The sequence below is a fragment of the Malaclemys terrapin genome, chromosome 3, assembly GCF_027887155.1.
Source record: "Malaclemys terrapin pileata isolate rMalTer1 chromosome 3, rMalTer1.hap1, whole genome shotgun sequence".
Lineage (NCBI taxonomy): Eukaryota > Metazoa > Chordata > Testudines > Emydidae > Malaclemys > Malaclemys terrapin.
Window position 1 is genome coordinate 153,822,690 of NC_071507.1, and position 25,159 is coordinate 153,847,848.

Below are 25,159 nucleotides of genomic sequence, written 5' to 3' on the forward strand. Positions count from 1 at the left end.
GTTTACAATCTCATTCTGGGAATGAATGAAAAATCAATTTCCACACGGTTTTTGATATCATTCACTATGTGGTTTTAATAACATGGTTGCAGAAACAAAAAGGGATAAATGGAGTTGCTCAAGAGGTTCTTTTCTCTTTGACAGGACTCAAAGTACATTAGGTGATTGCACATCTACACTAACAGTGCTCAGGCAATGAACTGCAGGATTTTATTTTTTCTCCCTTCCTGTTCAATGGGTATCTCAGCACATTGGGTAAGACAGCAAGCCACTAATGGCTGCAGTGCCTCCAATGCGCTAACAATATTAAGCAGTAGCCGAAAATGGTTTTTATCTTGTACACTTGGAAGAATTTTGCAATCTTTTTGCCTTGCAATGCTTACATTGCTCTGACATCAAACATTACTAGAACGTGTTCTGCATAAAATTACTCAAACTTTCAAACTTTAGGTGGTGCAGAATTATACTATTAGTAGTAGTAGTAGGTTTGCAGTGATCACAAGTGCTATGTTGTCATAAACATACAGCTAAGGGTAGCATAAAATCGCTCTTTACCCTGTAAAGGGTTAATTCCTCTTTTACCTGTAAAGGGTTAAGAAGCTCAGATAACCTGGGTGGCACCTGACCAAAAGGACCAATAAGGGGAGAAAATACTTTCAAATCTGTGCGGGGAAGGTTTTTTGTCTGTGTCTTCCAGAGTCAACAAGGAACCAGTGCAGAGAAAATAAATCTCCCTAAGCCATATCTAAGCTAAGCATCTAATATTGCAGAAATAGTAAGTAATAGCAAAGAAATGCATTAGGTTATCTTTTGTTTTAGCTTGTGAATTTTCCCTGTGCTAAGAGGGAGGTTTATCCCTGTTTTTATAACTTTAAAGTTTTGCCTAGAGGGGAAATCCTCTGTGTTTTTGAGTCTTTTGTTATTCTGTAAAGTACTTACCACCCTGATTTTACAGAGGTGATTCTTTTACCTTTTCTTTAAATTAAAATTCTTCTTCTAAGAACCTGATTGATTTTTCATTGTTCTTAAGATCCAAGGGTTTGGGTCTGTGTTCACCTGTACCAATTGGTGAGGATATTATTCTCAAGCCTTCCCCAGGAAAGGGGGTGCAGGGCTTGGGGGGAATATTTTGGGGGAATAGGACTCCAAATGGTCCTTTCCCTGATTCTTTGTCTAAATCACTTGGTGGTGGCAGCATACTGTTCAACGCAAGGTGGAATTTGTGCCTTTGGAAAGTTTTTAACCTAAGCTGGTAAAAATAAGTGTAGGGGGTCTTTCATGCGGGTCCCCACATCTGTACCCCAGAGTTCAGAGAGGGGAAGGAACCCTTGACATGTACGCTTCACAAAAGATAGTTAAATGGTGTTTCTTTCAGTGTTTCACAGACTGCAATGCCTTTCAATTAATTTCCATGTGCAATGTAACCTGGTGATTTTAATCTACAAATTCCTGATTACTTTAAGGAACTTTCTCATACGATGTTACATTAGCTGAAGCATTTGAGTGACAGTGCCCCTGATTTAAATTGGGAGGTGGGTGCTGGAGGAAGCACTATTAACTTTGGAATTTGCTCTCCCCCTTAGGGTGCCCTGCTAGATGTGACAGAGTGAGGGAAAAGGCTAAGAGGGCAATATGACAGAATTAAATTTTAGACATTTGGACCAACAGTATAGAGTATGGATTTTTATTAATATATTTTATATATGAACAACAAACAACAATACACAGCTCTATGTGTCTTTCTCCTCTAGCACAGACAATGCTGTCTTCCAGCGTTCATGGAGTCAGAAAAAAATTAGAACCTGGATAAAAAATAACTCACTCAAATTAAATTCAGGTAAGATAGAGATGATGTAAGTAGGAAGAGAAAAGCATTTTGATGAACTGTAAAAAACTCACTCTGTATCAAGGTCATGTGGCCACCAGTGGTTAAGAAAATGCACAAGCTCAGGGTTCTGTTGTACTCATTGTACCTAGACCCAGTATAGCACCAGTTATCCAAAATGCCTTCCTTCATTTTCAATTGGCAAGACAACTTCACCCTCTACTCTTGAAACAGGGCTTGGCTATGTGACTTCACCCTTTTGTCATGCCCAGGCTAGACTAATGGAATGTGCTGTACCAAGGATTGAAGGCATAGGCCAAGTAGAAATCCACTCAATAATGATACATTCATGAAACACAAATATCAAGTAATGTCCCATCTTCAAAAATGACTTATTAGCTAGTTTATATAGCTAATAAGGACATTCATAGTGATGTTGGATAGAATTAGAAAGTGATGATTAAGGGCATCAGGCAACCACTCGCTGACGGAGTTTAGGAAGAAACTTCTCTTGTAGAGAGACAATTATTCCATGATTTTCCACTACAGGGTTTCTCACAGTTACCTCTGAAACATATGATATTAGCCACTATTGCAGAAAGGATACTGAACAAGATGGACTTCTCGTCTAATCCTGTATGGGTACTCCTATGTTCCTAAACATGATAGGCCAAAAAGCTACCTATCAGAGTATCCAGTTATACTAGTAAAGAATAAAAAAGCCCAGACTTTTTGAAGGGCTAGAAGCACTTGAGCTTCAGGCCAAAAGCCAAACTAACTAGCAGCTGTTTGGAAATAGATTTTCAGTATGGGCAGATTATTCTATGACATTTACCTACCTCTGAAGTAGCTGATACTGGCCATTGCTGAAGAAAGAATGCTGGAGTAAATGGACTATTATTCTGATCCACTTTAACCAGGCAATTCCTATGCTCCAGGCTGTGCATTGGCCTGTTCAATTTTGGATCAATTTCAAGGTGCTGGTTCTAATATTTAAATTGTTGCATTGGCTAGGTACTAGCTATTGCAGAGTCCCTCCTGTCCCCTTGCCATAGCAGTTATGAAAGACTGCCCCTAAATACCTCTAACTCAACCCACTCCCTCCTTGACAGTTTGCAGGGAAAAAGGGGAAATAAAGGTTTTGCATCCCTCCTGGAAGATTCACAAATATAGGCTTTGGCAGACCAAGTGAAAGAGCAAGTTCAAAACAGGGAACCTCTAACATAAAACATCCTGTCAGCAACTTTCTCTCAGCAAGTTCCAAACTGAATGTCATTCCTGATCTCAGCTGTGCTTCTTAACTCAGACTTTGAGTGTGATTGTCAGAAAGATGAGGCCCAAGAGCTTCATGTATTTTATGTACATGTAATTGCATACCAACTCTGGTGCAATTATCACTATTATACATGTAAATCCTCCATTTGCACAAGCAAATTTCACAAGCAATTGTTATAGTTGTGTGCACAAAGGCCAGTCTTTAACTTTCTGAAAATCAGGCCTTGTATGTCAAGTTTCAATATTTTGAAAACAGAAACACAATATTATGTCACAGAAGCAACAGTATCACAGCCTCAACTAAATAATAAATGCTTAATAAATGAGCTAGCTGATAGAATAATCACATTATCTTTAGACAGCAAATTTCATTTGCATTCTAAGCTTTTACTGAAAATCAGCAGTTTAGTTCTTTCACTGGTAACATACATGTTACGAGCCAGCAGGTTAAAAAAGGACATTCTCATTGAAGTTGTGTGGGAAACACCTTCAGGATGTTTTGAATATTGCTATTTTCTTTTTTATGTTTATACATTTCCATTTACCTATTCAGTGTCAACTAAGACGTGAGTGCCCCATCTTACAATGAATTACCTGCTGATAAATATGACATTTAGAAAATGCACAGACATCTGGAAAGAAGAATGTGGCTCTTTTATTTAACAGGAAAGATGTTTGGATTGCAAATAAACCAAAAAAGCCCCACTTCTTGAGTGTTTTCCTTCCCCCCACCGCTTTTTATTGTTTGTTCCTTTGTTTTCTGGAGTACCTACCGGTAAAGCAGCTTGTCCTGGAGGCCCTTCATCTCCCTACGAGAATCAGGGGGAGAGGGGAGTCAGCAGTTCATTCAGTTACACATTTTTTTACTTTTAAGCACAATTAGAGGATATCAGAAAGAAACATAAGTTTGATACCATATTGATCATCAACATGCTCTCACTTCACAAAAGCTTATGTAAAATATAAAATAGCCTTACCAGACCTGAAGAAGAGCTCTGTATAGCTTGAAAACTTGTCTCTCTCTCCAACAGACGTTGGTCCAATAAAAGACATTACCACACCCACCTTGTCTATGTAAAATGTTATTTCAGTAGTGCCACATATGTGCATGATATTTTACAGCTATACAAAAAGACAAGCCTCTGACCCAAAGAGGTACAATTTTCAGAAACCAATCCTGCAAGTACTTTGCACAAGATTAATTTAATGCACACCAGTTAGCCCACTGAACTCAATGAGATGGCTCATATATATAGCCACTCGTGCGTGTAGTGTTTGCAGAGTTAGATCCTCAGGGTCTGAGCATACCCTGAGGTTCATGCGCTAAGCTAGAAAAAGGACAGCAAGGGATGGCATAAAAAAATGGGGAGAAGGGCTTGGGGAAAATTGAGGAATACATTAAATACTACATAAAAATATATCTCACGATCATTAATGTACAGATCTTGTTGGTTCCTTTATTAAGATAATTTGTATTTTATATATAGAATTATAAAATACATTGATATATCATATTTAACATTTGAGAGATCAAGAGAAGACAAGAGGATGTGTGCTCTTGAATAGAAGTTAGCAATGGAAGATAGTCACAAGTCATGGCTATGTTTATGAAGATGAAAAGTATGGGGTATAAGAACTTGGTAACAAAATATATATGGAAATTAATATTTCTGTATACAGAACTGACATTGAATAGTGTAAATAAATAAATTAGGCCGGAGGCTACACATTGAACAATATATTAAAATCAATGATTGAGTAACTGCTCATTCAGTGAGCACCTTCTATCCTGCACACTGAAGCAGGGGTCCTGAGGAAAAAATAGTATGTGATCATGTAACTAAATACTGTATCATAATACACACAAGGGGGCCCAACTGAATTTGACAGGCAAACTTAATTCTATTATTTCCTAACTTTTGAGTGCTCATCTTTGCAACCATAATGCTCTTTTAACAGTTTTCTGTGTGTAATATGTCTCCCTCTGTGTGTATTTATATATATATATATATATATATATATATATATATATATATATATATAGAGAGAGAGAGAGAGAGAGAGAGAGAGAGAGAGAGAGAGAGAGAATATAATGGCTAAATATTAATGAATTTACACACACAAATACCTTTTCTCCCTTAGGACCAGCCAGACCAGGATCACCAGGATCACCTTTTAAGCCCTGTACAAACAAACAAAAAAAAATGCATATAATGTATATACATTTTAGTCCACAAAAGGTTTTGGGCAAAATTCTCTGTTTGTGTGAATTAGCATCTGCTAATCAAATCACTGTTAAATCACTAATATTATTAGTATTGAAATAAAGTAAATATTTATTTTGATTTGTTCAAAAACCAAGAGACACCTACTAGAAGTTTTAGATGCGCTCAACAGATATTTAAATATACAGGGCCGGATTATCTAGACAGCTGTGCTTCATTTGCTCAAATGATGCAAAGGGGGTGGGGATGTCCCCTAGGGCTGGTCTACACTACGAGGTAGGTCGAATTTAGCCTCATTAGGTCGATTTTATAAGCAATGCGGCTACACAACCAACCCCATTCCGTCAACCTAAAGGGCTCTTAAAATTGACTGCTGTACTCCTCCCCGATGAGGGGAGTAGCTCTAAAATTGACCTTCTTGGGTCGAACTTGGGATAAAGCAGACGCAGCGTTGTGCAAATCGATGGTATTGGCCTCCAGGAGCTATCCCAGAGTGCTCCAATGTGATTGCTCTGGACAGCACTTTCAACTCTGATGCCCTAGCCAGGTACACAGGAAAAGCCCCGGGAACTTTTGAATTTCATTTCCTGTTTGGTCAGCGTGGCGAGCTCAGCAGCACAGGTGCCCATGGAGTCCCAGAATCGCAAACGAGCTCCAGCATGGAGTGAACGGGAGACACTGGATCTAATTGTTGTATGGGGAGAAGAATCTGTGCAGGCAGAACTCCAATCAAAAAGAAGAAATGCTAATATATATGCAAAAATCGCACAGGGCATGGTGGAGAGAGGCTACACCAGGGACACACAGCAGTGCTGCGTTAAAGTTAAGGAGCTCAGGCAAGCCTACTGCGGGTCAGACCCCCATACATGCTGCTTCTATGATCAGCTGCATGCCATTCTGGGGGGAGGACCCTACCAGTACCCCACCACTGTCCGTGGACACCTGCAAGGGGGGAGTCTCATGCAACACAGAGGAGTATTTTGTGGAGGAGAAGGAGAATGTGCAGCAGGCACGTGGAGAATCCATTCTCCCCAGCAGCCAGGACCTTTTCATCAGCCTGGAGCCAATACCCTCCCAAGGTGGGTTCCCGGACCTTGAAGGCAGAGAAGGCACCTCTGGTGAGTGCACATTTGTAACTAAACTACAGGGGTTTAAAGCAATTGTGTTTAATATTTGATTTGCTCTGAAGAATTGGGATGCATTCGCGGCCAGTACAGCTACTGGAAAAGTCTGTTAACGTGCCTGGGGATGGAGCGGGAATCCTCCAGGGACATCTCCAGGAAACTCTCTTGGAGGTACTCTGAAAGCCTTTGCAGAAGGTTTCTGGGGAGGACTGCCTTATTGCATCCTCCACAGTAGGACACTTTACCACACCAAGCCAGTAGCAAGTAGTCTGGAATCATTGCAGCACAAAGCATGGCAGCGAATGGTCCTGGGTTTTGGTCACATTCATGCAACATTCGGTCTTTATCTTTCTATGTCAGCCTCAGGAGAGTGATATCATTCATGGTCACCTAGTTGAAATAGGGGAAGTTTTGTAAGGGAACAGTAACCCCCTCTGTTTGCTGATCCCTGACACATTAGACCCCAGGCATGCTTGGCTGTTTGTGCTTGGCTAAAAGGGATCATCCTGGAGAATAGCCACGCGATGGGGGGACAGGTGTGCTGCACATCCACCCAAAAAAACGCAGCCCCTCCTTCTAAACGGCAAACCCAATGGCAAATCCCATTGCTTACTATGGGAAAGGAGGGCGCTGCAGTTTGAAACCATTCCCACGTGTTATGAAGGTGGAAGAAGTCAACTCCACGTACCCTTTGGCTTAGCATGGCTGCCTGGAAACCGAATTCTGTTGCCAAGCTGTGTTTGATCTGTCACCATACTGGCAGGCGCTCAATATAAAAGGCAAAATGCGACCTTGTACCTAAAGCATGTGCTGTCTGCTGTGAATTGCTTGATTCTCTGTGAAAGAGTCTCCCTTTTGTTCTCAGAAATGTATCTTCTTAAATTTTAATCTCTCTTTTTATCCCCCCTGCAGGTGCAGATGTTTCTATGCTCCCCATATCAACTCCACCCCTGAGGTTATTGCAGATTAGAAGGCGAAAAAAATGCACTCGTGATGATGTTTTCCGAACTCATGAAGTCCTTCTGCACCGATAGGGCACAGATAAATGCATGGAGGCATTCGGTGGCAGAGGTCAGGAAAGCATACAGTCTGCATCATCAGAACATGCAGGAGGAGATGCTAAGGCTAATGGGGGAGCAAACGGAGAGGGTGGGGCATCTGGTGGAGCTGCAGGAAAGGCAACTAGAGCACAGACCCCCGCTGCATCCATTGTACAACTGCCTGCCCTCCTTGCCAAGTTCCATATCCTCCTCAGCCAGACCCCCAAGAACGGGGGGGGGGGGGGGGGGGAGGGAGAGAGGCTACGGGCACCCAGCCACTCCACTCCAGAGGATGGCCCAAGCAACAGAAAGCTGCCATTCAAACTGTTTTGATTTGTAGTGTGGCTACAATAAGCAATGTGGCCTTGTCCTTTCCTCCCACCCCACCCAGGCTACCTTGTCAGTGATCTCATTTTTCTTTTTAATAAATAAAGAATGCATGAATTCAAAACAATAGGGACTTTATTTCCTTTGCCAGCTGTGGTCAAAGGGGGGGAAGGGGATTGGCTTACAGGGAAGTAAATTCAACAAAGGAGGTGGTTTTGCATCAAGGAGAAACACACACAACTGTCACACCGTGGCCTGGCCAGTCACTAAACTGTTTTTCAAAGCCTCTCTGATGTGCAGAGCGCCTAGCTGTGCTCTTCTAATCGCCCTGGTGTCTGGCTGTTCAAAATTGGCTGCCAGGTGATTTGCCTTAACCTCCCATCCCACCATAAACGTCTCCCCCTTACTCTCACAGATATTATGGAGCACACAGCAAGCAGCAATAACAATGGGAATATTGGTTGCGCTGAGGTCTAACCAAGTCAGCAAACAGCACCAGTGCGCTTTTAAACACCCAAAGTACACACCATTGAGTACTTGCTCTGCCTATAGTTGAGCTCCTCCTTACTACTGTCCAGGCTGCATGTGTACAACTTCATGAGCCCTGGGAGCAAGGGGTATGCTGGGTCCCCAAGGATAACTATTGGCATTTCAACATCCCCAATGGTAATTTTCTGGTCTGGGAAGAAAGTCCCTTCTTGCAGCTTTTCAAACAGCCCGGAGTTCCTAAAGATGCAAGCATCATACACCTTTTCCGAACATCCCACGTTGATGTCGGTGAAACATCCCTTGCGATCCACCAGTGCTTGCAGCACCATTGAGAGGTACCCCTTACGGTTTATGTACTGGTTGGCACCAGGCTATCGCTTCACTACAGTTAGGGAACCCCATTGCAGCAAAGCCATCCAGTATGACCTGCACATTTCCCAGAGTCACTACCCCTGTTAGCAGAAGGTCACTGATTGCCTTAGCTTGGATCACAGCAGCCCCCACGGTAGATTTGCTCACTCCAAATTGATTCCCGACTGACCAGTAGCAATCAGGCATTGCAAGCTTCCACATGGCTATCGCCACTTGCTTGTGAACTGTCAGGGCAGGTCTCATCTTGGTACTCCTGCGCGTCAGGGCGGGGGAAAGCAACTCACAAAGTTCCATGAAAGTGGCCTTACGCATATGAAAGTTTCGCAGCCACTGGGAATCATCCCATACCTGCAACACTATGCGGTCCCACCAGTCTGTGATTGTTCGCTGGGCCCAGAATTGGCATTCCACTGTATCAACCTGCCCCACTGCTGCTATGATGTCCCAATTGCCACATCTCATGCTTTCAGGAATGTCTGTGTCCATGTCCTCCTCACAATCGTCCTCGTGCTGGCAGCTCCTAGCCAGGTTCTGCACATACTGCAGGATAATGCGCGAGGTGTTTACAATGCTCACAACAGCAGCGCTGAGCTGAGCAGGCTCCATGCTTGCCATGCTATGGCATCTGCATGGGTAACCCAGGAAAAAGGGTGGAAATGATTGTTTGCCATTGCTTTCAAGGAGGGAGGGAGGAGAGACTGACGACATGTACCCCAAACCACGCACAACAATGTTTTTGCCCTATCAGGCATTGGGAGCTTAACCCAGAATTCCAATAGGCAACGGGGACTGTGGGATAGCTACCCACAGTGCACCACTCCGTGAGTCGATGCTAGCCACAGCATTGAGGATGCACTCCGCAGACCTACTGCGCTTAGTGGGGACATACACGATCGACTGTATAAAATCGCTTTCTAAAGATCAACTTCTATAAAATCAACCTAATTTCATAGTGTAGACATATCCCTAGACTCCGGCTGGGGATCTCTCTGGCGTGGCCTAGCACAGATAAAGCCAGTGGAGCCAGCTCATACACCACTCACTCCACAGTATCTGGTAGGAAAGGTATGTGGAGGATGAGAGGCAGGAGGAGTGGACTGGATTGTAAATGACAGGGAGAGCAATCCCCAGCGGACATATTGTTCCAAGATCACCATAGTCAGAGGAACCCTCAGGCTGTTCTAACCTTCATCTGGAGCCAGGAATAGAATCAGAGAGAAATAGTCAGTTTTTTAACCCTCCATGCTGCAACCAGTGAAAGCGAGAGAAGCAGAGAATATAGGCTGCCATTCTTAGATATTACAAATTCAGCAATTTTGCCTACTCACATCACCAGAAATGTCCAATCAAGAGAAGATAAAGAAAGTATCCTCGGCACTACCACTCTACAACCCTCATTATTCTCCCTATTCCCCAAAAGCCTGAGGAATAGATGGGCTTTGCAAACTCAACCAATTCAAGCTATTCTGGAACATGGCAGGGACTTGGGCCCATCACAGAGAACTACCAATCAGAAGCTCCCTTTCCTTTAAACCAAGTCATCCCATCTCAGCACTCCCACTGATGTCAGCTTCAGAAGTATGCCATGTGGAGGCACGTCCTAAGGCATTTAGGGCTTTATAGGCCAAAATCAGATACTTAAACTCTGCCTGGAAACCAACTAGCAGATGATACAGGCCATGAAGCACTGATGTAATATGGTCACACTTAACAAGCAGGCCATCGCCTTCGGCACTAAGTGCATTGGAGGAGATGGTGACATAAAAACTGGATGTCATCTAGCCATGAATTAAGATTTACTGCCCTGAATTCTTCCCCACCCTCTTCCATGCCTTACAAACTCCATTCCTCAGATTGCAATAATTGGAAAGATAGAGACAACTGACACTAAAATGATAAGCGACATCTGTGCCTTGGTGGGTACAGAAACATTAAATCAGCCAGTGTTCTAAATACTGCATATTTGTGCAACTTCACTTCCTGCTAAAATTACATTAATTCACCATCTGGAAGGAACATCATTTAGAACTATACGAGCATTTAAGTACCCACTTCGGATTAAATTTGTGGTTGTTGTAAATACCCCTGATTTAGCTTTGATTTGTCCTTTATTAAGCTTGCCAAATATGTAAGAGTTAAATCAAAAGTAGTTTTGCTGGTTGATCTTAATTTTTTTTAAAAGGCAAACAGATCCAAAAAGCAAGCCAAAAAAATTCTTTTAATTCTTATGTTTACAGCCCACACACAAATCTATGTCCACTTACTGCATTAGTTAACACCTAGAAGAGTATAAAATGCAATATTTTATATATAAAAATAAAAGACATTTGATGGATATGTCAGGTATCTGGAGAGTTTGTGTTATTTTCTATTTTGTGGATCTGGTTCAGAACTGACAGCATTAGAGAACCAATGGTGCAACAACAGGTTTCACTAGAGGAATTAGTTCTTGGCTGTGTATTTATAGAACAGACAAAACAAGAGAGAGAAAAAGACACAGAGAATTTTTCAGCTACCAGAATGAAAAATATATTGAATATGTCAGTATTAGGCAGGAAGGGCAACAGTGGAGGAATAAAAACCAGCAAATTCAAACCATGCACTGTCAAGCCATGAGCTTCTTTTTTCTAACTGGTATGTTTACGGCTGTTAGTGCTGAGCCTTGGGGTACAGCCTGGCTGCTATTGCAGGGACACAATGAAGACAGAAATCAATCTTTAATTGAGAGGAATAGGGGAAATTGGACAACACTTACATTTGAAGTTAGTGCATTAAAATGAGCACATTTGAAAACAACCCTTTACAGACTAAACTGAGTAAAAACAGGAATCAAACTGGCCAGCAGGGCTTTTAAATCATGCATTTATTTCAATATACCTGAACAGGCTAGGAGTAACTAGCCTCATGTCTGTCTTTTATGGTTCCGCAACATTAAAAGGACAAAAAAGCAAGTAGGAATGCTTAAGATTTCCTACTATAAATGCTTTCCTACTATAAATATTTTTTATTTTTCCACTGTATAGTTTTAATTAAATTTGATTTAATTTTAAATATGTTAATATGTTACAGACATAGTTGCTGTCAGGAAACAAAGAGCTGGCATTGTAGCAGCCTTGTTTCTCTCTATAGCCCCCGCTTTTAAACTGACCAGAGTTCTAGCTGCTGCTGGCTGCCTCTGAAATGACGTAAGAACAGAGTAATTGCGATGCTGGATCAGACCTATGGTCCATCTAGTGCAGTATCCTGTCTCTGACAGTGGCCAAAACCAGATGCTTCAGAGGAATGTGTGTGGTAACTCGGATCTCATCAGAAATAATTTAGGTGATTTTAAATTAACTACTACATTAAAAGGCTGTTTTTCAGCAGTGTTTTAAGAAAACAGTTAATTCTGAAAACAAACTAATTTCCACTGACCCAAAGAGTCCATTACGATATTTCACCAGTGTCCAAGAATAGTACAAAAATTCCAACTGATCTCATCACAAAGAATAAATAGAACAAGTTAGTATTCATTGAATTAACTCTAACTTCTCTGGGGAGCACAACAATACACTTTTGTGAATTAAGGAAATCATGACACGTTCACACCCTACATACAGCCTTCAACTAGATGTCTTTCCTTTCTCAGAGAAACGCATAAAGTAGGTCCTGCAGCCAACTGTGCAATAAGATGCGTGTCCCCAGGTACGCCTGCCTTGTGAAGCATTTTGGCCTCTTTTTGTTTGCATGATTGGTGAACAAGTCAGTTGAAGGGAGGATGAACGTCCAAATGATGAGATCGAAAACCTCTTGATTCAAGCATCACTCAGAGCTCTTAATCCTGCACCTGCTGCCTTTGATGACGATTGCTCTGAAAAAAAAGGAGGCACTCTTCCGCCCATCTACTTGTCCCCACTGCTTCTGCATGTAGTGTTGGTTCCCCGCAGTTGTTTAAATATGTGACCATTGTCAAATTGTGTGACTGAACCATGACGTGATTCCCTCTTAGGGTGGGCTGGAACCTTTACAGAGCTAACTTTACCAAATGCTCTCAGCTGTAGGAGGTTTACGCTGTGATCCTTTTCCTCCAGGCTCCAGAGATGCTGGGTTATTTGGTTCACCAACTGAGCTCGTCTGACTGGTATTGAGTGTGAGGACTAAAGAATCCGGATTGCAGATGGGCATGCCTTTGGTGGACACTGCTGTGGACTGACCACCATTGTAAGTAATTGAACACTTGTGTCAGAACCCATACTTGATCTTTCATGCATTCTGGGGTGTGGTCCCACACCTTCAGAATGAAGGCCTGAAGGTGTCTTTAGGCCACATCTACACTACCCGCCAGATTGGCGGGTAGTAATCGATCTATCGGGGATCGATTTATCGCGCCTTGTCTAAACACGATAAATCGATCCCCAAATCGACACCCGTACTCCACCTCGGCAGGAGGAGTAAGCGGAATCGACGGGGGAGCCGCAGCAGTCGACTTGCCGCCGTGAGGACGGACAGGTAAGTCGAACTAAGATACTTCGACTTCAGCTACGCAAATAGCGTAGCTGAAGTTGTGTATCTTAGATCGATTCCCCTCCCCACCCCCCCCGTGTAGACCAGCCCTATCTGACTGCACCCAGGGAGTGATCCCAATGCACAACACCAGGAATCCTAGCAGTAGGAGCCATAATGCTTTGTAGGTCTCTGGCAGCTCAGAGCAAGAAGATACATTCCTGGATTTTCTAAAACCTTTCTAATGACAAGTAGATACTTGCTACTCAGAATTTTTGCCCCCTGGTGGGTTATTCTGGTGGATGGAACCAGGAAACTTTTATTGGAATTAATGATGAAGCCATGCACCTGGAGAAGACTCAACGTCTGAGACGTGGTCCTGTGCGCTGCTGAACACGATGGAGCTCTAATCAGAATGCCATACAGAAAAGGATGGAAAGGTGGGTTTCCTGCAACCTGAGTCAGGCTATTATCCCTATCAACCTCTTTGTAAAAACCCTGGAGGCCAAGGACAAGCAGAAGTACTGCTTGGTACTGATAATATTTCTGTCTTCAGTGAGTCTCAGAAATCTGTTGTGGCACAGTCTGAGGATATATAGAGATATTCATGGGCTAGATTGACTGAAATCAAGAAGTCCCCCGGGGTCAGATATGACACTGTAGAGGCCAGGGTCTCCATCCACAACTTCATTTTCTTCATTCACTTGTTGAGTCCACAAACTCACCTTCCTCAGTGGAGGAGGGGGAGGAAGAAGAGGAGTGGGAGGATTCATATGTCCTAGATTTGTTGTGCTTTTCCTTCGCTTTTTTCATTTTTTAAAATTTTTTTTGTGCACGTTGGGAGGGTAGAAGGTCTGCTACAGCTTTGGTGATGCCTTTTGTGGCTTGTCTTCTTTAGGGCCTGAAGCCTTCTTGAGAAGTCTGTCTCAGAATCCTCCCCACTGAGTCCCATTCCACCTGGGAGTGGAGAGAGGGAAACTCATTGTTGGAGCCCTCCTGGTTGGCTTGGGAGAGAGGAGGGCTGATTGAAAGCCCTGCTTCTTTCCCCAGGATACTTAGGACAGAGACTGGGTGCGGGTGGGGGTTGTGGCCTTGCAAGCCTCCCTTCTTTGTTCTGTAGGAGACTTACCACCTGAGTTGAGTGGTCAGGGCTCTCCTTAGTTTTAGAGCCTGTCTCTGCTCTGCACAGGGGTTCCTAGTCTATTTTCCCCCCGCTGGAGTCCTGGCTGCCTTGGTAGGTAGGGAACCCCACCTTCCTGTTCAACACATAGCCCCAGGGCATAATGGAGTTAGGGATGGAAGGCTGGACACAGGTTGGGGATAACTCATCATCTGCTGAGCCTGGGATGGCAGCCTCACAAACAGAGCACTGCTTTGATTTAACCCTGTGCTGTCTTGGATGCTCTGCCAAGCCTGGAAGAGGCAGAGGAGCTGGCAGGGAGATGCCATAGAGGAGGGTCAGAGAGGGTTAATCCCCACCCCCTGGAAGAGTTAACTGCCCCAGGGAGGAAGAGAAATGTCAGAAAGGGAGAACACTGCTCCCCCCTGCCCCAAAACTGGGCAGAAACAGCTCAAAGGGCAAAGAAAGGGTGGGAGGAACAGAAACTGCTTGCATCTGCTGCCACAGAGGCAGAGAATCTGGTAGCAAGCGGGAGCACAAGGGGGCACAGCCAGAGCATGGGGAGCTAAAATGCTGATCTGCCTCTGAAGCTGCAGAGTGAGGAAAGCAGCCCACATGTCCAGAACTGTGGGAAACGCTGGTTTGTGGAAAACACATTTTCCTTTATTTCCTGTATACATCAAACTGTCTGTCACTTCATGTACACACATACATACATTAAACAAAACCTATCACTTACTGGAGATAAAAGGCAGTAGCCAGATTTGTAATTTTGTTTTAAATTTAAGAAAATCAAAAAAACACCTGAACAGCTACCTAGGGACAGCCTGCCATGGAAAATCATGCCATTTTCAGGGATGCTTTGATACCAAGTCAAGAAAGACTAACTTGATTCATTTCCTGCATTTGAAGGGTGCCACAGGACCCTCTGTTGCTTTTAACTTGATTTAGTGTTTTGAGAAATACTTCTGCAGCTCCTCTTAGTGAAAAGTTTTGGTAACAGTTTTGAGAACAATTTACTCAGCACGATTGGTTATTATCTAGAATTGGAAAATAAACAGTTCCACAAGTCCTTGGGACCAACCATAGAGAACAGGCTGAGTAGAGAAAAGCCAAAGGACAAAGGAGAGACCAGGACAGAAAAGAGGCTTGAACAAATTTATCCCCTGAGCCACCTGGGCTTCGCTACAGGTCTTTAACATCCCAATGATCTGCCAGCCAGCAAACTTCTCTACAGGTAAGGGACAGTTGAGAGAGTAAAAAGAATAAACAATTGTACAGCTTGCTAAATAGCTGTCTACATATGTGACAAACTGTATCAGGCAGCTTATCCAGCATTCCAGTTTATGGAAACATTATCTGACTTGCCAAAGGGAGAAGATCACCTTGAGCTGGGTGCTGTTTGAAAGTATGCTGGGGGCTATCCTACAATGATATTTGCATTTGGTTATGTTCAAAGAGAAGCCTTGCTGTTGGACCTTTATACAGAACCAGGACAATGCCCTGAAACCTGCAGTTTCAGCAGTCTGTTTCTGTAAAGTGGTGTTTTAGCAAGATCTCCTGCTGCTCATAACCTACATATGGATTTCTATTGTTTGAGATTCTTACCCTACATTAATCATGAACCTGGCCACGAAAGTCTGAAGAAAAGTACAGTGCCCAGAATGTACCTGTAAGAACCAGTAGGTCACATTCTGAAGCCTAAGGAACATTAGGAAAATAAACTTTTTGTTCCCAAATGCTTTGCACTCTGAATTCTTATTATATAAAATCTACCTGGCTCTTTCACTCCTTTAAGCACTATGTGAACTATACTATATATTAAAAATGTTCTGAGATGCCGAGTGGCAACCAATGCGTACATGCCTCATAAAAATTAGAAAGACACCACTAACTGACATCACATTATGTTGCCAGTGCACAAATGATGCCACAAATAAGTTCAATGGGCCCCAGCCAAAGGACCCAGTCACCTCATACACAATTCATGTGCCACTTACTGAAACCTGGAATACAATATGACAAGAACTACATTGCACAAACATCTCATTGAAAAATACTACAAGACTGGCATAACTCTCTGAGGATGGCAGATCTCTCATCTAAAGGAATACTACTGGGGAAGGGAAAAAAAGCATATTTATTATTAACTACTCTTATTGATGCATGTAGAAAATGTTCTTACATCTCTTTCACACATATTCCTTGACATGAATTCCACATCCTGCATTTGAATAAATGGACTCGAGCTTACCTTGTGCTAAAATCTCCAATGCTGGTGCAGATCCCCTTTATGTATTGAAAACGGCAAAGCCCGTGCTGCCTACAATACGGATCAAAAGGACTACAGGGCAGATCATTGAGTCCTTACTGAGTTATACAACTCCATAGACAACCAACCCACAACTTACTATATAGTACACTCAGGAAATCTAAACTGAAATATCAGTTGTGGAGTCACGCAGATTGATACCATCAGGATGTAACAGATTGGGGCAAACAGTATTATGCTTTGACATAAACAACTGACTACCTTCCTGTGTGCCTCTCATGAAGTTCTAATACTGTAACTCCTCACTTAATGTTGTAGTTATGTTCCTGAAAAATGTGACTTTAAGCGAAATGATGTTAAGCGAATCTAATTTCCCCATAAGAATTAATGTAAATGAGGAAGTTAGGTTCCAGGGAAATTTTTTTCACCAGACAAAAGACTATATAAATACACACACACACACACACACCACACACACACAGTATAAGTTTTAAACAAACAATTTAATACTGGTACACAGTGATGATGATTGTGAAGCTTGGTTGAGGTGGAGGAGTCAGAGGGTGGGATATTTCCAGGGAATGCCTTACTGCTAAATGATGAACTAGCAATTGGCCGAACCCTCAAGGGTTAATTCTCACACTTTACTGTACAAGGCAGCAGGAAAGGAAGGAGGGCAGACAGAGACACACACCCTGTGTGTGTGTGTGTGTGTGTGTGTGTGTGTGTGTGTGTGTGTGTGTGTGTGTGTGTGAGAGAGAGAGAGAGAGAGAGAGAGAGAGAGATGTGAATTTCCCCTTTAAGTATGAAGAGTGGGGTCAGAAGTACACTGCCTTGTTAATTAGATCAGCAAGCTGAGACGGGACTGCAACTGCAGCTGCCTGGAAGCTCCCTCTGTCGTGTGTCCCCCCTGCTCTATGGAAGATGGGGTAAGTGGGGTGCAGGAGCATGGGGGAGGGGGACACCCTGACATTAGCTCTTCTCTCCCCCCCCCCCCCCAGCAAGTAGGAGTCTCGGGGAGCAGCTCCAAGCAGAGGGCAGGAGCAGCACATGGCAGTGGGGGGAGGGACATCTGCAATTGCTAGCCTGCTGGGCAGCTGCTGCACAGGGAACTTAGGGAGCGGGGAGCTGATAGGGGGGCTGTCGGTCCACCCTGGTTCCAACCACCTACCAGCTAGCTCCACCGGGCTGCTCTTCCTGCAAGCAGTGGACAAAGCAGGTGGCTGCCAAACAGTGTTAGAAGGGAGCATTGCACAACTTTAAGTGAGGAGTTACTGTATAATCATTGATCATTCTCTTGCTCCTCTCCACTAAACATAGACTTCAAACACTGCACACACTGCACTCTATTTGGACTTTCTGGATTTCAAAGTAAGGGCTAGCACCCCATTCTGCTTTGCTCCCAGGGCCGGCTCCAGGCACCCAAGCACATGCTTGGGGTGGCACCTGGTAAGGGGCGGCGGGGGGAGCGCGGCGCAGCATTCCGCGGGGGGGGGGGCGGGCTCCGGCGGCGCGGGGCTCGGCACTCGGGGGGCGGGCTCCGGCGGCGCGGGGCTCGGCACTCGGGGGGGGGGTTCCGGCGGCGCTCGGCGGGGGTGGGGGGCAGGCTCCGGCGGCACGGCGCTCGGCGGGGGGGGGGGCACGGCGCTCGGCGCGGGGCTCGAGGGGCGGCGCTTTTTTTTGCTGCTTGGGGCAGCAAGAAAGTTAGAGCCAGCCCTGTTTGCTCCTAGCAAAGTCCTCAAGCACCAAATGTAATGTTGTAATGTAGCTGATTTTTACCTTAAAAAACAATCTGAATTTCTCATCTATGTTCTCCTATAAGTTCCTCAGAGCATTACAATGGACCCGTAAAATGGTGCTGTGAAATAATTTTGGTTTTTTTTGTAGATACCTCTGTAAGAGACACCAGTAAGGCATTTACACCTAAAAACAAAATGCTGTGCCTATGTACCTTGACACTGGAACTGTCTAAAACATCGTATGTTTCTGTACATCCGTTTTCCTTCTCCACCCAACCTCAAACTGACTTCTGCCACCTCGGCAAGCATAGAAATAAAAACACACTGCTAGTATCATTGGAAACAAACTGGTGCACATTTTTTACCTAACATTATTTCTTCTTTGCGTAGAATTTAATTGCTTTAATTTGGCAGCTCAATTATTTTCACAGGTCTGTCCTCTGAACTTTTAGGTCCCAAGTGAGGGCTCTAATAAGTGTGCCAATATTTTAACAAAAAAGGTTTCTTCAATTACTCTTTTTCATTGGAGAAGGAAAATTCTTCGTTTAATCAATTGGTCTAGCTATACATGGAGTATATAGTATATTTTTTCATTTCAGATATGTGTTACCATTTCCACTCCATATTTTGCTAGTTGTGCTTAAACCCAATTGTAGACATGATACATCAACATTGTGCATTTAATGATTTTTCCAGAGATTTTATTTAATTTGTCAAAAAATTACCAGTAGTGTCCCCTGAACTCCTCTCCTGCCTGCCTGAGGAGTCTGGAGTTTCATTGATTAGAATTTCCGTTTCAAACCCTATTCAACTGGCAGTAATCTGAATAGCACATAGATCTTAATGTCTCTCCATAGCTACATTAATGAGTATTTACATTGCAAATCTGTTCTTATTTCATGCGAGATGTAGGATTTAAGCATGACTGAGAAGTAATTATATACATGTATATGTATATTTCAGGATTAGTGCTGACTCTTCACACTGCTGTCAGAGAATGTGACCATGCAGAGTCACTTCCTACAGTGATTAAGAACTGATGGTATTATTAATGTTAGGAGGCTCTAAGTGGCTTGGAGGGATGAAGTTTTGATATAATGCTCAAGTTAACGTTACTCTTTATGTTATATCGGTAAATAATTACTTACAGGTGTAAGGGAAACATATACTTTAGGACTAAAAGGGTAGCATGTAAACTATTTATAGTTACTCTTTAGGAAGCCAAAACCAATCGTAGCAGCTGTACTACTGGCACACACAGTAAGTATCTATGCTGTCAGATGAATTTAGAATAATGACAAACTGGGATATTCTGTTGTATAACTTGGGTTTACTCAATAGTAAATGGACTTGTGCAATGTGACTGAATATATTTAGATTTCCCCTCCCAAACTCTGCTGTGAATGAGACTAATGAAATAAAATAGCAAGTATAATTAATTTGGGACCAGGGAAGTAAACTTTGGGGTCACACCTCAGCACTTCATACTACTGATCTAAAAAGAAGACCTGGCATCCCTGTGTCATTCTGGCTGGATGAAAAGTTCTCACAAGGGGAGAACAGAAAGAAGAAAGGAAGTGTTGTAATCTAAAGGAAATGTTACTCACCCTGTACAACAACTGTAGTTCTTCAAGATACATGTCCCTATATGGGTGCTCCACTCTATATGCCCCTTGAGCCCTTAATCAGAGATTTCTAGCTAGCAATGCCCACATGGCCACCTTCTCGTGGCAGACACTTAGGGTATATAGGGGTGCATGGGCAAACTGCCCTCAGTTCATTCTCTATCCAGTTATCCTCTTAAGGAGCAACCCAAGGAGAGGGAAAGGAGGGCGGGTATTTGATCATCATTGGGACACGCATCTTGAAGAACCACAGTTACTGGACAGGATGAGTAACCATTTCTTCTTCTTAGAAGAGCGTCCCTAAGGTTGCTCCACTCTAAATGATTATCAAGCAGGTGGGGGCTTCACCAAATGCAGCATCAGACCTGATGACATGGAGCAGGGCACACTGCTGTGAAAACATATGCAGTGAAATGCAGGTAGCAGCTCTACATAGCTCACAAGCTGGGATATTCTTCAGAAATGTCATTTGGTTTAATGAGCTCTCACCCCTAGGGGGGTGGAGTACCTGCCGATTGATAACAGGTGTAGATACAACCTAATGTCCATTTGGAAAGTCTTTGAGAAGAAATGAGGCCACCCTTAGACCTATCCGTGAAGGACAGAAAGAGTCTAGGTGGTCTCCTAAACTGCTTAGTCCTATCCAAGTAGAAGGCTAAGGCCCTTCTAACATCCATGGTATGGAAGTAGGATTCCTGCTGAGAACTGTGAGGTTTCAGAAAACATATTGGTAGATACATCGATTAGTTAAGATTAAAATCTGAAGTAACCTTGGATAGAAACCTAGGATGCGAACATAAAGAGACCTTATCATGAAAGAATGTGGTAAAGGGGTACAGGCCATCAAAGCCCCAATCTCCCTACCTTATGGACCAACGTGATGGCAAGTAGGAAGGCCGTCTTCATATATAATGAAGAAAGGAGCAGGTAGTCTCTGGTTTCAAATGAAGGTCTCACAAGGTAGTTAAGTACTAGATTGAAGTCCCAAGAACGGGTGGTGTATCTAATGTAGGAAAAGAGATTACTCAAACCCTTGATAAATCTGGACGATACCGGGTGAGCAAAAATGGAAAATCCCTTGACCAGGGATGAAAGACTGATATGACAGCCAAGTGTACCTTGACCAAGTTGATGGATAACCCAGATGTTTTCAGATCCAGCAAGTAATTCAGGATGAGGGACAGAGGAACCAACTCAGGCTGAAGGTAACAATGACCATACCAGTGGGTGAATCTCTTCCATTTCTGCAGGCAAGTAGTGCAGGTGGATGTCTTTCTAATGTGCAGTAAGACCTGCAGTACATGTAGAGCAGGAGACCTCTATTCCCTAGGGCCATCCAGGAGCCAGGCCCTAAGAGACAGAACCACCAAACTGGGGTGAAGTGCATGATCTGAGTCCTGAGACAGGAGGTGGAGAATGGTTGATAGCGTCGTGGTTAGATTGGGGGTTGGATACAGAGCTGAAGCAGGTAAGCTTGTCTTGACCAGGAAGGTACTATTAGACTAACTCTAGCCTTTGTCCTACCTGACCTTATTCATCACTCTTAGAATTAGGAGTGTTGGGGAAAAGGCATAGACAGATTCCTCTTCCATGTTAGAAGGAAGGCATCCCCCAGCGAGTGGTAACCCAGTTGCTCCCTTTAACAGGAGAGAGGATACTTCCTGTTCTCATAGGTGGGCAAAAAGACCTATCCCATCTCTAGAATATGTCCCGAAGGACCTGAGAATCCAGCTCCAATACATAGTCATAAGAGAGGTGTCTGCTGAGGGCATCAGCAGTGGTGTTTTGGATGTCTAGAAGGTAGGCTACTGAAATCTGGATGTGGTTGGCTATGCATCAGTTCCAGAGCTTTATAACTTTGGCACACAAGGAGGGTGATGTTGCTCTGTCCTGCTTGTTGATGTAAAACATGCAGGACATGTTGTCTGTCATGGTCCTGATCACTCTGCTCCTGATGAAGGGCAGGAAATGGAGACAAGTATTCCTGACCTCTCTGAGTTCCAACAGGTTGATGTGGAGCCCTATCTCATGGACCAATCATCTGCCCTGAACTGTGAGGGCACTGAAGTGGGCTCCCCAACCCAATATGGATGCATCGGTTGTTAGTCACTGATGGGGTTGGGTGGCAGAAAGGGATGCCTGCACAGACATGCAATTTACCTTTCCACCAGTTCAGGGAGTTCTTGACATGCAAAGCATCCAACCCCCTGCCTGTCTAAGGTGTGTCTAATCAGGGAATAAGCAGTTCTCAACCTTGGAAACAGTGGCGGTGTAACCTTGCATGACTGGTCACAAAGGTGATGCTGTCATATGGCCAAAGAGCTGAAAATAGTTCCCTACTGATATCTGAGGGCTTCCCCGAATTGTCCTTACCAGTCCTGACAGAGTGATAAATCTGTCTAAAGGGAGGTACGCACTGGCTGCCTCCGAGTCCAAGTATGCGCCTATGAACTGAATTCCTTGCACCGGTACTAATGTGGACTTCTTTATGTTTAGTTGTAGGCCCAACTCTCAGAACAGAGAAAGGGCCTTTCAAGGGATAACTCCACTGCCTAGAAAGAGCAGCCTTTGAGAAGCCAGTCGTCGAAACACAGGAAGATGAGAATCACTTCCTGTTGAAGGTAAGATAGCATGACTGCTCGAACCTTCAAGAACACACTTGGGGCCGAAGATAGGCCAAAGGGAAGCACTTGGTACTGGAAGTGATTTTGGCCCACAGCAAATCCTAGGTATTTCCTGTGTGATGGATAAATGGCTATATGGAAGAAGGTGTCTTGCAGGTCAAGGAAATAAAACCAATCCCCTTCCTCTAATGCAGAAATTATAGTTATGAGTTACTATAATTCCTGCTCTAGAGGAAGGGGATCTTATCTTCAACATTTGGGGCTTCACAAACTTGTTCAGCTATTTAAGATCAGCCTTCAACTTCTGTTCCTTTTTGGTAAGAGGGGTCGCTGCAGAGGGACGGGGAAGAGGTTAGAAGAGAGTGAGTGTCTGTGACTGGGGTCCAGGGGGGCCACACTGAGATTACTCAATTAGGGCAAATTGCAAAGAATGGAGCAGACAATCCCCAAAGCTGGTGGATAATCCAATACTTAGATTTACCAAGTGAGCACAAAACAGCTTCTATAATACCTTACTGTTTACCCAGAAACCAAAACACAGTTCCCTTAAAAGTAACCCAGCCTTTGGGCTCCCTCCCAGACAGCCAAGTCAAATATGAAAGTTCTACCAATCCCAAAGGATCGAACACATTATCTCCCAAGTTATTGAATATTCCAGATCTTACCCAAATACACACTTACAGCCAATTCTTATTAACTAAACTAAAATTTATTAAAAAAGAAAAGAGAGCGTATTGGTTAAAAGATCAGAATACATACAGACATGAGTACAGATCTGAGATCAGTTTCACAGTCATGATAGTGAACTTTGGAGTTGCAAATAGTTATTCGAATTAGTCCATAGATTCAGTCCAATGTTCATATCCAGGGTGACCCAGATGGGATTGGAGATCTCAGTCTTACGACTCAAGCTTCCACTGCATAAAGCATCAAGCAGATCTGAGATGAAAGGATCAGGTCCCAAGAATTTTTATACAGTTCCAGGCCTTCTCTTGACAGCACAGAGTCCTTAGGCGAGCAATAGGCAATCATCGAGACTTTAAAATAAACCTATTTCCTAAGCATCACCAGTAATTAGCTACACGGGTTAACATAAGGCAATTGCCTGTTTTTCACCATTTGCAGGTGATTGGCTATGCATTTCAAAGAGTGATATCACTATATTTACAGTTCATTTAAATGTTAAATTCTCCTTTTGATCTCTGAATTAGCAGAATACAGAATAGACAGCAACTGTTTGATTACATTGTCAACCTCTAACAATAGATATGTAAACACACAAAAAACACAAACATCATCTACCAATATCTTCCTAAAGGTTGAATTTGGGTCATTTATCCTGCAGGATGCTTAAGCCTTTCTGGCCATGTGTCTCAGTGTCAAAAACTGGATGGTGTAGCCCCATGTTAAGAACTCCAAGACCCATTGGTCTGTGAAGATCTGCTCCTAAGCCAGGTGGAAATGGACAAGGCGGTCCCCAAAGGGAGGGAGGGAGGTGGGCTAAAGGGCGCAACTGTAAACCAGAGGAGCAGGAGAATTTGAACCCTTGACTAACCCATCAAAAGTGCTGTTTGGATTACACCTGAGTGGTCATGGAGGGCAGCTGGGCAGCCCTCCTCCTCTAAAACTTCTGCACTTTTCTGGGGGGTTCCATGGGTCTTTGGTACCCCAAACATGGACATGATCTCGGGGCAGTCTAACTTACTGAAACGTTTCTTGTTCATAGGTATATAGATGCCCAAGAAACACAGGTCACGCTGGAGTCCTTAAGCACATGCAGAGGATCATTTGTGGTCTACAAGAAGAGTCTGTGACCATCAAAGGGGAGGTCCTCTGACGTATTTTGGGCCGTTCTTGGAAACCCCAAAAGCTGAAGCCAGGATGCCCTGCACACAACTACCGCCATGGAGAGGGACTTGGCAGCAGCATCTGCAGTGTTCAAGGATGCTTGAAGAGACATTTTGGCCAACAGCTGACCCTCAGCAACAATAGATTGGAATAGTTTCCTGCAGTCCTGTGGCAGATGTTCAACAAAGGGTCGCTGTAATTTGTGAAGTTATATTTAGCAATGACCACCTGATAGATCCAGTCGCTTTTGGTCCTTGTCAAGGGAGGTAGCCCTGGAAAGTGCCAACTACCCCGTTCAGTCACCACAAGGAAGGTAGGTGGGGGATGGGAAAACAAGAAGTCATGGTCCTTAGGGGGCACCTAATACTTCTTGTCTGGCCTTTTGCATGTTGGTGGAATAGTGACCAGTATCTGCTATACCACCTTAGCTGGATCCAGGAGAGCCTCATTAATGGGTGGTGCCACTCTGGAGGATGCCGCTGACTACAAAATGTCAAGCAGCATGTGCTGCTGGTCTCTGACTTCCTCAAGTGGGATCCACAGAGCATCCGCTACTCTTCTAATGAGGTCTTGGAATTGCCTAAAGTCATCAAGCAACGGAAGGAGAGGGAGGCATAAGTGCCTCAAGTGGCAATGACAAAATGGGAGTTTCAGGGGTGAATTCCTCATCAACTATAGCTTCCAACTCCTCAAATGTCTCCTCCTGCCTGGGAGGGGTAGAGGCTGGATGTGGAAACCAGGTCTGCTGCTGGGATGGTACCGGTGGTTTATT

General features: G+C 43.7%; 1 protein-coding gene across 1 annotated transcript in view; it reads right to left on the bottom strand.

The window, feature by feature from the left end:
* Positions 1–25,159, bottom strand: part of COL19A1 (collagen type XIX alpha 1 chain) — a 312,743-nt gene that overhangs the window by 151,606 nt on the left and 135,978 nt on the right. Inside the window, 2 exon segments of the mRNA XM_054021580.1 lie at positions 3,874–3,909; positions 5,229–5,282. Of these exon segments, the coding sequence (XP_053877555.1) occupies positions 3,874–3,909; positions 5,229–5,282 (90 nt within the window).